Below are 12,150 nucleotides of genomic sequence, written 5' to 3' on the forward strand. Positions count from 1 at the left end.
TCAAAACTTAATAGTTTCTTTGAAAAACATATTACTCTTTATTTCCATGTAAAGTACTATTGTTTTTGTTTTTCGTTGTCAGACTCTCAATGTTTACAATCCATATGGTTGTTTATTATATTTTGTTGACCTAATGAGTGTGTTTCAATTGTCATTCTTTAGTTGAGAGTTCGGAAACCATATTATTTACTCAGTTCAATAGTCCTAAGGAGGCTGGATTGGAGATCCTTTATGAGAAGGCCAAAGAGTAATTGAAATTTTGAAGGAACCCAAAGGATTGTCAATTTTCTTAATGAATTCGATGGGGCCGTCATGGCCCCTTGCTTATTATATATCGATCAAAAAAATAAATAAAATTCATTTGTGGTGAAGGAATAATACTTCTTAATAACGAATTCAATTGCAAACTATATATTGCGATTACACTCAATTTTATTCATAGAAATAGAAATTATTGCTAAGCAAATGACCACGGTAAGGACTTGACAGAACTAATAATCCTAGAGAACGACGACTCCTATTACATATTTATCATAGAAATTATTATTTCCAAACAATTTATAATGACCACGACCTTGATTGCAACTAACTAGTAGATAACGACTCGATTGTGACTTCCAGACAGTGATAATGACCAACGACCACGATTGTGACTTTAGTTCAGTTATTACGCACATATCTACGCACCCACAAATTGCGGCGCCTCACATTGAACTTGGCCTTTACTTGTCCATTTAGAATCGATGGAATGACCGATGCATTGTTCAAGACCATCCGCCCATATAGAGGATCAATTCCTTCTGGTGTGACTTCCATCGTCAAGCTCTCCACCACTTGACCCCATCTTCTGCTCATCAAAAAACAAACACGTGAACAAAAACACAATATGAAGAAAATAGATATATTGGAAAAATAGTTATGTACTTCGACCTTTAATTTCCTACAAGAGTTGTAGATGTAAAAGAGGGGTGTACTTACGACGTAAAGAAGTCAATTATTTCCTCCCTTGTCAATGGGTATCCTCTCGACAAGGTCATAAATAATGTTCTCTGGTCTTGTTGTGTTTGCTGTTGAGACGATCGATGAGATGGAAAGAATGGCATTGCTGCTGGATTAAGTGTGGATTGAGTAGATGTCGGAGTAATTGCACCTTGAACACTTGATCCTTCACCATATGGGTGGAGAATGGGTTGTATTGCAGGGTCATTAACTTCGTGCGCAGCATTTGCTCCGAAAATTACGCTACAAATATTTTCCATTACCCGTGCGATCCCTTGAGATGCCAAGATTCGTTGGCAGTAGAAAAATCTACTATTGATTGGTTCATTAATTAGTTCAGAAAGAATAGGCATATCATCGCGATCCATAGGTGGAACTGCATCGGGTCCGATAAAATCCAGACACATTATAGCTTCGTTGAATACAGCATCAACTATTGGATCCTCATGAGCAAAAATAGTCCTATTTAGGTCATAATTACCAATCTCTTCAAGCCATAACCAAAGGGCTATGACCACTTTTGCCATTATGGGGTCTTTGCCCATATCTCGGACCAGTCGGTTAAATAGGTGGCGTTCTGTGGTGTGGAACCGAATAAGGTCTACGGAGCTGCCAATCGACGACATGGTTGAATCGGGAAGGATGACAATATAATATGATAAAATTAAAAAATATTATGAAGATGGTGTGAATGTTTGGGCTGTTTGATGGCATTTTATAGTGAATGATGAGAGCTTTTGGTGCCTCTTGGAACATGGCTTTTGGGTGGAAACGTTGTGAAAGGGAAGAGTTGTAACCTTTTGGAAGGGAAGAAGAAAATGGCGGGAAGAGATCTATAAGGCAGCGGTTGGTATTTGGTAAGGAAACGGTATTTTCTATGTAGATTTCGAGCGAGTGTAATTACATGAAAGCCCTTCATGCAATTAACTAACTTCTTTGTTGGAGTGGAGATTTTTATTGTTAAACAAGAGGAGCAATGCGAAGAACATAAAGCCACGTGTCCTTAAAAATAGAGTCAATCTACCCAGAATAACCTAGTAAGATTTACATCTTACTTAGGGTTGTGAACTCAAATCTTGGAATCCAAAAACACAATCTGATGCCCCAAGCCTGTAGAGGACGAAACTCTAAGAACTTTGAAAAAAATTTCTAAAAAAATATTACTTTTCACCGTGGAATTTTAATTTTAAGCTTAGGGAGGTTTGAAAGTTCAATAGCCGTCCATTATCAACCATGATTTCAAACCTCGTCTGAGATCGAGGCGTATTGTCCGAGTCATCTTGGTATTAGGTACGAACGAGACGGACTAACAAGTCAATTTTTTTGAACGAGATTTAATACCCGACGTGTATTTTTCAAAAAATTTAACGAGACATATCAAACATATGGAAAAACTCGTCCGAGACAATTCAATATCTAGCATGGACGAGACGAGATGTGAAACCAAGTTTTAAAACCATGTTATCAACACCTTGCATCAAGTGCAATTTTTTTCTTTATATTTTTATTTGTTTTGTTTTTCTTGAATGTTAGTTTTTCATTAAATCTAGAAGGTTGTTGTGTTTGATTGCCAATGTGGTAATCCATGTGGACCCAACGACTCTTAGTAAGATTTAAAATCTTACTAAATTAGTAAGGGAAGTGTTTTTCTAAAAAATATAAAGTTTATTAACATGCAGACCTCAAACAGAAGTATTATTTACATATTCTCCTTGGAGGTTAAAATAACTTAGTCCATATCTTATATTTCCAACTTTAGTTAACAATTCTTACTTTTAATGACCAAATTACCCTTTGAAGCATCGGTTGAGATGACGAATCCAAACTCCAAATTATCCTATGATATTTGACGTAAAACATCTAATAACACCATTAAAAATTATTTATTTAAATTTTTTTTTTGATAATTAGGTATCCATATAGACAGCAGTCGGGCTTGTATCTGGGCTTTGTCCAATCTATAGATTATGATCTTGTCCAAGGACTAGTCTCGGGGCACGTTATTTATTTTAAATATAAAAAGAGAATTTCCTCAAACGTGATCAACTTTTGATGAAATTCCCATTCTATCTCACTGTTCATTTTATTTCCCAAAACATGAAGAGGGATACCGCAAGTTTTTCGAAGTCATGATCTCGTTAATATAATGTAGTGACTTCTGAGATCGTTGATATTTATTTGAAAAGTGACAATCTCGTTGGTTATAAAGGTGACGATTTCACAGGTTCACTACATTTTAGTGAGATCGTAATTATATAAACCAACAAAATTGTGACTTTGTAAAAAAAAATATATCAGTGATCTTGCTATTTTAATTATATCTGCGAGATCGTCATTTTTTTTGTATGTAGTCACCGTTGATCAATGAAGTTCATCACTATCGCGTCCCGCTCTTTTTTGAGTTTGTCAAAACTGGTGACTTATTAGACTAGGTTTGTCACGATCTCTCCCATGAACATTCAAAGTGGAATCTTGTGAATTAAATAAAATAACTCTTGTTGCAGAGATTTTAAATATAAAAAAAAATGAGATCATGAGACATAAATGTGTGAACTTGGAAGATTTGTAAAGATATGGAAGGATGTGTGGTTTTTATTGAAGGAAAATAGAACAATAGTAAAGAAAAAAAAAAAGAGATTTAGGTTTGATGATAGTGGTGGTGCCGTCACCAAAGAACGATGTACCAAGATCAATGTGTTTAGTAGAGCTCGAGCTCTGATTCCATGAAGAAAAACTAAAATTATTGGAATTTTATGGTGATCATTACATGAACCTTAATTGGATATTTATCGAGATTACATCAACCAAGATGGTAAGTCTAATATAAAAATCCTAATTAAGATAAATCATTCCTAATATTTAAAGAGACAATGACTCTGAAAGACTCTTTATTGAGAATATATACCTAATAGTCCCCTAGTAATTAATATGAACCATTTAAGTCCACTTAATAAGATATTAATCTATTAAGGATATTATGAAGAATTTTTTGAAGAAAAATACCTAAATACCCTTTTAATAACTTTACAAAGTGGTTTGATATTAAAATATGCTGAGTCAAATAAAAAACTTGATCAATTTATTTAGTTATTAATATTTATGTGAAAAATAAAAATAAATATTTTTATTTAATAAACTCTATCATAAATTCAATATAATTTTGTTTCACTTGACTTGCTAATTTTTTAATTGAATCATGAATTCGATGAACATTCAAGCAGAGTTTTAAAATTATATTTTAATTATTTATATATTTTAATATACATAGACCAAATCAATTTGATGATGAGGATAATGACTATACTCATCTCTATCACTGTCACAATATCATCATCATCATCATCCATGTGAGTTAAAGATTATTAGTTTTGGGAAAAGAAAATAAGAAATTTTTTTTTTTAAATATCTTTTTTCCATTAATCTATAAGAAATGATCATAATTAAAGGGGCATGCCATTAATTTTATACAAAACGTAGGAGTATCTCAAATATTCTCAAATAAACACGTTTCCTTAAACCTAAAAAATCGTTGAAAGAGTAACTACGGTATTTTTGCTTCAAAAATCATTTTTAGACTAATATTATGTAAAATGAGTGCTAAAGAGTCCATATTTTTTTAGAAGGGACTTTTTGGTATATATTTTAAATAAAAGATCTTTGAGGTTATTGTCCCATATTTAAATTTAAATATATTGTTTATCAATCCTTTCTAATTTCCTAATTTAGAAAATACAAATTGATATATTCTAAATATATCAATCTTCACCACAACATTCCATTTGTGATGAGATATACCAACAATGATCTAATGTATCTCGTGCACCTTAATACAATGTATCTTATGCTCTAAAAAGCTTTTGTAGTGAAGTGGAACAGTGAATTTCCATTAAGAGTGTGTTTGGTTATCCGTGGAAAATGGGCAGGATAAATGTGATTTTCTATGTATTTAAGTGGTTTTTTCATGGAAAATGATTTTTGGCCCTCATCCACAATTCCACCAAACCACATCTTCCATAGAAAAATGAAATCCAATCCTAAAATACATCACTTCTTCTTCTTCTTCTTCTTCCTCCACCTCTTCTTGTCTCTGTCGTTGCCTCCGTTGCCCTCCATTGCTAATAGTACCGACTTTGTCACGCTACATTGTCATTGTCACACCCAGTACATTGTCATCATCCCCCCTCCCCGCCTCTTATCTGTTTCTTTCTTCTTCTTTTTCTCCCTCCTCCTCCACCCCTTCCTCTCTTCCGCCTCCCTTTTCTTTTTCCAATTTCTTTCTTTCTTTTTTTCTTCTTCTTTCTCCTCCTCTTCCACCATTGCTCACCTCCACCCCTCCCCCCTCTCTCCTCTACCTCCAACCTTGCTCCACCTCATCTCTATCTTTTCTCAATCCTCCTTCCTTCCCCCTCTTCTATTTTTTTTTTTCCAACTGCAAAAAAAATATATATATATATATTTCTACGCAATCAAACAAACTTTAATAGAGTGTTCTTGGTTCCTCTGCCTATTGGGAAAAACTAGAACCACATTGGCGTGTTAAGAGCATCCTGCAGGCTTCAGTACTTATTGTTCGATACCTAGTTCTAGTATCAAACTCGAACATGAGAAGGTCAGGAATATTGGGCTCTTGTGTACACAATGGAATGGATGACATCAGTTCTTGAACGGGCTTACTGTTAGCAATGGCCTCCCCACTATCATCCAAATAGCTGAATTCAGGACCATGAATGCAGCAGTCCTCTACATTGTTAAACTTAAACAGGAAATACACCTCCTCTAAGGAAATGACTTCCACATGACTGACTGGTTATTTTCCAAAGCATACCAATAGTAGCCTTAAGACCATGGAAGTTTGGCCTCTTCCAAATTGGGAATATTAGGCCCAATTGATAAGATTTCAAATCGGGAAGCTTATATATCTTCCCAAAAAGAAGCTTCACGTTCTGTCGGATCTTCATAAACTTTCACAATAACTTTTGAAGTGCGTTAGTAGCGTTTTTAAACCCTATAATTTGCAAAAAAACCCTATGACAAGTTATTAATGACGTTTTTTCAACATCATTAATGGTATTATTTGTTGTAGTATAATTTAATCACTGGGTTTCCTCTGTATGAAGGGAAAGATTTGAATTCCTTATAGAGACCAAAAATCCAATCCACCCTTGAAAAGGTTTTCCTACCAAAAGCTTATCTTCCATGATGAAGATTCAGCCAGTTGAGAACAGCCCACTTTTTTCCTGATCATAGGGTTATAGTTAGCTGTAGTTGTGATACAATAATGAAGAAATTATTATTTAAAGTGGAGATTGAGGAAGATTTACCCATAAAATTATAATTATATGGTTAAAGTGGATGTGTACTTCTAAGATAATTTGTGAAGTGTCAAACAAATTGAAATGAACATTTTTACAAAATGACAAGAAAACTAGCAACGAAGTTGAATGTTCGGTGGTCAAGAAGATTGTAGCAAAGACAAAGCTAGGACGGTGAGAAGATTGAGTGAAAAGGTTAGGCAAGATAAAATTAGAATGTATATTTACTTTAAAAAAAGAAGTGGGATTAGCTTTAATGAGCGATAAATTAGACACATTCAACAAAAGTCAATTACAAGGCCCAGTGAAAAGGAATATGCGAGTTGCAAGTGCTAACATGACGAATTAAGATAAAAAATGTGGATATGAAAATGCTTTTAATAGCAAAATGCGTAGCTCTGGCCATAATTAAATGGAGGAATTAACAAGTTTTTTAATCCAAATCGTTGTGACTAAGGCTTCAATGATGATGATGATGATGAACATAGTTGTTGGACTTTGTGTTTAGGCCTTTTAAAGAAGAATGGCACTATGGCATGCCACAAACCTGTGCAAGTCTTCTTATTAGTCATTTCTTCCAAGTTCAGCATGACTTAATTCTGTGTAACCCTATACGACACATTGTTTAAACCTTTATGTATTCCAATGGAAAAAAAATATCAGTATTCAAATGATACTAACAAACGAATAACATATACATGTTCAAGAAGTCTTAATCCATTATGAACAGACCCTCATTATATTCACAGATCTTGCACCATGTGTCTCCCGCCAGAACTTGAAACACTTTCCTTCGCCTTCTCAGCAGTCTTGTGCACCACTTCGCCAGCAAGTTTAGCGGTGTGCTCGGCAGTTTCTTTACTCAATCCGATGGTCTTAGCAACTGCTTCTTTCACCACTTCACCAGCACTTGAGACCTTTTCAGTTCTACAAAATTAAGAATGTCAAATAAAGAAATAAAGAAAATCAAGATTTGGTATTAAATGGAAAGGAAAAAAAAAATCTTCATAAATTATGAATCTGAAGATACAAAAATGGGGTACTCGTGATGGGTGTTCTTTAAACTTATTTAAACAAAGAGATGGGTATTAATAAATCCTCATTATGCTTAAGAAGTAGAGAGATGGGCACTCATGAAACTTAAGAAACAGAGTGATGGGTCTTTATGAAACTCAAGAGAGAAAATGATGCGTATAAATTCTCAAGAATATTGAAATGTAGATAAATAGAGGGATGGGTATTCAGCAATATTCATGAAACTTTAGAACAAGTGATGTGTATTCATCATAAATCTTCCTAAAACTTGAAACACAAAGAGATTCATGTGAAACAAGTTGTGAAACTTCTGAAACAAAGAGGTGGGTGAACAAAAATTGTCAAGAAACAAATACATGCATATTGAAAAATTATTAGAGTTAAGAAACTATGAGATGGTAATTCATGAATCATAATGGAACTTAAGAAACAAAGTGATGGGTAACCCAAAAATATTCACAAGAATTGAAGAAAAGAATAAGAGATGGATAATAATTCAAAGATCATAAGAACTGAGAAACAAATATATGGGAATTCATGAATCTACAGAAACAAATGAATAGGGTTATTGATCAAGAATCCTGAAACTTACCCTGAAATGGGTGGAATTGAATTCATCCAAGCTATTTTTATCCAAGATCTAACTTTGTCCCGAGGTCTTATAGAGTTTGTTATCACAATGGCTCTTTCAGCAGCATTTAGCCTTTGTTTATTCAAGTTTTGCTCTTTCTCTCCTCCCTCTCCAATTGTGTATGTAATTAGAGGAGACAAGATGAACAAAAAAATTACTACTTTTGCTGTAATGCCTCTAAGTTTATCCATGGTTTCGGTATTCAAATAGCGTAGTGGTTGCAGAGAATCACCATGGCAAGGTTTTGAGAATGGAGGGGGGAAATAGACACGTGTCCCTTTCGTGGTTTGAAATGAAGGTTATGTGACGTTGAAACCGGATCTTGTACATTTTAGACACGTGGCATATTTACTACTGACCATCAACCTTTGGTGGACCCGGTCTGACATGGGCTTGGATTCCACCCATGACCACGTACTTATACCCAATCAAGCTATCCTTGTAGTTCCCAATAAACAAGTGTTTTTTTTTTTTTTTTAATGAATTGTTTTTGAGACAGTAAAAATGATGTTTTCCTGTAAAACTCCGGAAAAATTATTATTTTCACTTTGACCTCTGTAGTTTAGCATAAATCCCTTTTGACACCCTAATGTTTTGATAATTACAATTACCTCCCATATAGTTATCTAAGGGTTCACTTACCCCTTCTGTCCAATTGCCGTCAACTGAACAGTTAAATTCCTGTTATAAAGACCATTGTACCCCTTTTAAAATGTATTCTTTTTTATAAACAAAAATATGCACGTAAAAATTTAGTTCAATGAATGCCTAGGAGGGGCATTCTAATTATTGTTTTAAAATTTATTTTTTCTAATAAAAATAACATAAAATAAGAGGATAAAATAACATCTAAATTTCAATCCGTCAATGAAAAGGGAGGTAAGTGCAATTATCAAAATATTAAGGATCAAATGGAATTATGCTAAGCTATAGGGGTCAAAGTATAATTTATCATTATTTTTATTATGTTACCTTTATATATTTTAGTATAAGAGAAAGGACAATCTCAAATGCTCAACACACTATGGATTATATTAAAAAACGATTTAAAGAAATATTTACTTATTATTTTAATGATGAAATTACATCTATATATAAATAAAGAGTCATATTCCTAACAACTTACTAATTCTACTTTTACTAAAAGGGGGCGGTTCAAGGGCCATATGTAAAAACATATGAAAAAACAATGCTTTTTCAAAATATGAGTTAGAGGTTTTGGATTGAGCTGATTTTTTTGCAAGGATGGCCACTATGATGAGAAGATCATCCTCACAAAAAATCAGCTCAATCAAAAACTTCTAAATCCATCAAAAGTGATTTACAAATTATTGACAAAAATTGATAAAAATTCGACGATCCACATTCTAAATCACTTTTAATGGGGTTAGAAGTTTCAGATTGGAATGATTTTTTTTTTCGGATGATCTTCCCATCATAGAGATCATCCTCACAAAAAATCAGCTCAATCCAAAATTTCTAACCCATATTTTAAAATTTATTAATGTTACATTGTTTTTACATATGTTTTCTCATATGTCCCTTGAACCTGACCCTTACTAAAATACTAATCAATTAATAATTCTACTTTTACTAAAATAGCAACGAAATCAATAATTAACTTATGCCTAAAATCCTAATTGAAATAAAAAAACTAATCTAATAATGTGGAATCCTAACAATGCCCCCCTTTAAAAATCGATCATTTCCTCGTGGTGGGAAAATAACTTCAATTGGGACATTTTCATCATCCTCTTCATCTCGTCCTTCTAGTAAATATATTTACATCTTTTTGCATCGATGACTTGGAGTGTAACGTTTATTTCAATTATAACACAATCCTTTGTCCCGTCAAATTTTCATGTCATCACTTGAAATTCGTCGTATGGGTGCCGTGATCATCTCATGTAAATTTTTTATGTGTGTTTGACCGTTGTTAACCAATTATAACATTGGTTGATTTGCATGTCGAAGTTGAAGCAATTTATCTTCTTGTCGTCGAGTCAACATCATTGCCTCTTGTAATGTTAAAGGTTGAAACATCAACGCTTCTTGCCAATCTCATCTTGAAAGCCTTGAATGAAGGATCTTGTCAAAACTCTATCTATCCAACCATTAACTCAGTTGGAAAGTTGTTCAAACTCTTCTTGGTAATTTTGTACAGATTCAAAACCTTGTTGTAGTTTTACCAACATTTTATCAAGATTTTCATAATCAGTTGATCCAAAATGAACCAACATAGCTTTTATTATTCTTTTCCACGTAAGATCTGGATTTGTACGACTGTACCATTGAAATCAATTTGACGCAACTCCCTTCATATGTAAGGAGGAAAGGAAAGTCTTTTCGTTTTCGACATTTTGATGGTAATAGAAAAATTGCTCTACTTTATATATAAATTCCAATGGATTATTCCCATCAAAACAAGGGAAATCGATTTGAGCAAAGTGTGGCAGCAATTTTCCTTCAATTTGATCTTCTTGAGGTCTTGGAACCATTCGATTATCATGCTCACCAACCTGATCTCCTACCTTTGGGTTTCCACTAACGACCTCAGTGGCTTGTACTTGAGGATTAATACCAAGATAACTTGCATAGTGGCAATTGATTCTTATAAACGGACAATGCGTTCCTCCATAAGACTCATCTTTGTTAGCTTCTTCATTCTTGTTGGCATGCTTAGAACAGTGCTTTAATACCAATTATTAGGAACCTAGTTCCTAACATGCCCACTCAAACGAGAGAAAGGGTGATATCGAGTATTCAACACATCAAGGATTGTGTACACTACGTGAAAATTGAAAATTTTGACAAAAAAAATTTGACGGGCCAAGACTCACGAATTTTAAAAACTGGATTTTGACGATTTAGGACTGTCGAAATTTTGATGTTCCTAGATTTGACGGCTTAGAGCTGTTGAATTTCTCTCATCCTTCATTATTTTGATAGTTTCGACCCATAAAAAAAAATTGACAATGAAAAATTCGACACCAATTCGACCTCCTGATCCATCAAATTTGGGATTTTTTCACATTGTGATAAAAACACAATTAAAAGAAATATTCACTTATTATTTTAATGATGGAATTACATGTGTATATATATATAGAAATAACGAGTCATATTCCTAACAACTTACTAATTTCACTCTTACTAAAATACTAATCAATTAATAGTTCTACTTTTACTAAAATACCAATGAAATCAATAATTAACTTACTTCTAAAATCCTAATTGAAATAAAAAATTAATCTAATAACGTAGAGTCCTAACAATGCGTTAAAACTATATGCTTCATTAGCCCCTAAGGGAAAAAAACTTCGAAGCGGGCATCCCACTTCAAAATTTTGAAGGAACCATCTCCATTGAATTACATGTGACATTTTCAATGAGGTCTTTCAAAATTTGATTGAAATGTAGGGGTGTGAAATAAATTCAAAACACCATGTGTCATGTAACAAGCAGGTTCTTTCACATTTTGAAGCGGACTGCCCGCTTCAAAGTCGGACTCCAGAGGCCCCATTCAATTAAAATCAGTCTAGGTTTTTTTTTTTTTTTTTAAGTCAAGCTTAACATGACAAGTTAAGATTTGATGGACTCACCGCACCGAAACCATGGGCAATTTTTCATCTCAAAATATTGAAGATTAATGAATCATCAAACCCAAAATCGAAGCCCAGTTCGTTGGACAAAAATTGCTTCCTTTTCTTTTATGGCTAATTGATTGAAATTCTGTATTTGATTTGGAAAGTTTTCAATTTTTAGGAATCACATTAAGAAAAAAGATTCAAAATCAAATTTAATTTATTATCTTTTGGTTGGTATTCTTCTTTTGCAAAAAAGAATTTAGGAATGGTACATCATTGTAAATCCCAAAATCCTGGGGAGTGAAGTTCCCCCTTTCTTATTATGGTGAGATTTGACAGTCGTATGAAGTTTCATGAAAATTCTAGCCTTATAATTTGATAGGAAGTGCAGTTGACGGCCACAATTGTCATATAGCATATTAGTATATATTATTGAGTCGTACTGGAGTGAATTCAGTGGGGGACAGGGGGGCATCTTGACGTGGTGATGTGCGCATGCTCGTAAATGGATTTTACTCATATCTTGGAGTAAATACATCTACGGGCTTTCATAGGTTATCACGTCAAAATGTTCCTGTGTATCCCC

General features: G+C 33.6%; 2 protein-coding genes across 2 annotated transcripts; both read right to left on the minus strand.

Annotated features, from left to right (window-relative positions):
- Positions 1–385: 385 nt before the first annotated feature.
- LOC147408245 (uncharacterized) lies at positions 386–1,668 on the minus strand. The gene is made up of 2 exons (XM_086432892.1): positions 979–1,668; positions 386–847 (listed from the first exon to the last, which is right to left on the minus strand). Exons 1-2 carry the CDS (start codon positions 1,623–1,625, stop codon positions 661–663), a joined length of 834 nt encoding a protein of 277 aa, XP_086289018.1. The 5' UTR covers positions 1,626–1,668; the 3' UTR covers positions 386–660.
- Positions 1,669–7,012: 5,344 nt separating this feature from the next.
- On the minus strand, positions 7,013–8,208 carry LOC147408246 (uncharacterized). Its single transcript, XM_086432893.1, has 2 exons — positions 7,939–8,208; positions 7,013–7,238 (listed from the first exon to the last, which is right to left on the minus strand). The coding sequence occupies exons 1-2, from the start codon at positions 8,166–8,168 to the stop codon at positions 7,055–7,057; spliced, it is 414 nt and encodes a 137-aa protein (XP_086289019.1). The 5' UTR covers positions 8,169–8,208; the 3' UTR covers positions 7,013–7,054.
- Between the last annotated feature and the right edge of the window lie 3,942 nt (positions 8,209–12,150).

The sequence above is a fragment of the Akebia trifoliata genome, chromosome 3 (assembly GCF_017979445.1).
Source record: "Akebia trifoliata isolate Shusen 1 chromosome 3, ASM1797944v1, whole genome shotgun sequence".
Lineage (NCBI taxonomy): Eukaryota > Viridiplantae > Streptophyta > Magnoliopsida > Ranunculales > Lardizabalaceae > Akebia > Akebia trifoliata.

Coding starts and splice junctions, on each gene's coding strand:
- LOC147408246 (XM_086432893.1), bottom strand. CDS start 8,168: ATGGATAAACTTAGAGGCATTACAGCAAAAGTAGTAATTTTTTTGTTC. Junction 7,239..7,938: donor TCAATTCCACCCATTTCAGG/GTAAGTTTCAGG, acceptor TTAATTTTGTAG/AACTGAAAAGGTCTCAAGTG.
- LOC147408245 (XM_086432892.1), bottom strand. CDS start 1,625: ATGTCGTCGATTGGCAGCTCCGTAGACCTTATTCGGTTCCACACCACA. Junction 848..978: donor ATAATTGACTTCTTTACGTC/GTAAGTACACCC, acceptor TTTGATGAGCAG/AAGATGGGGTCAAGTGGTGG.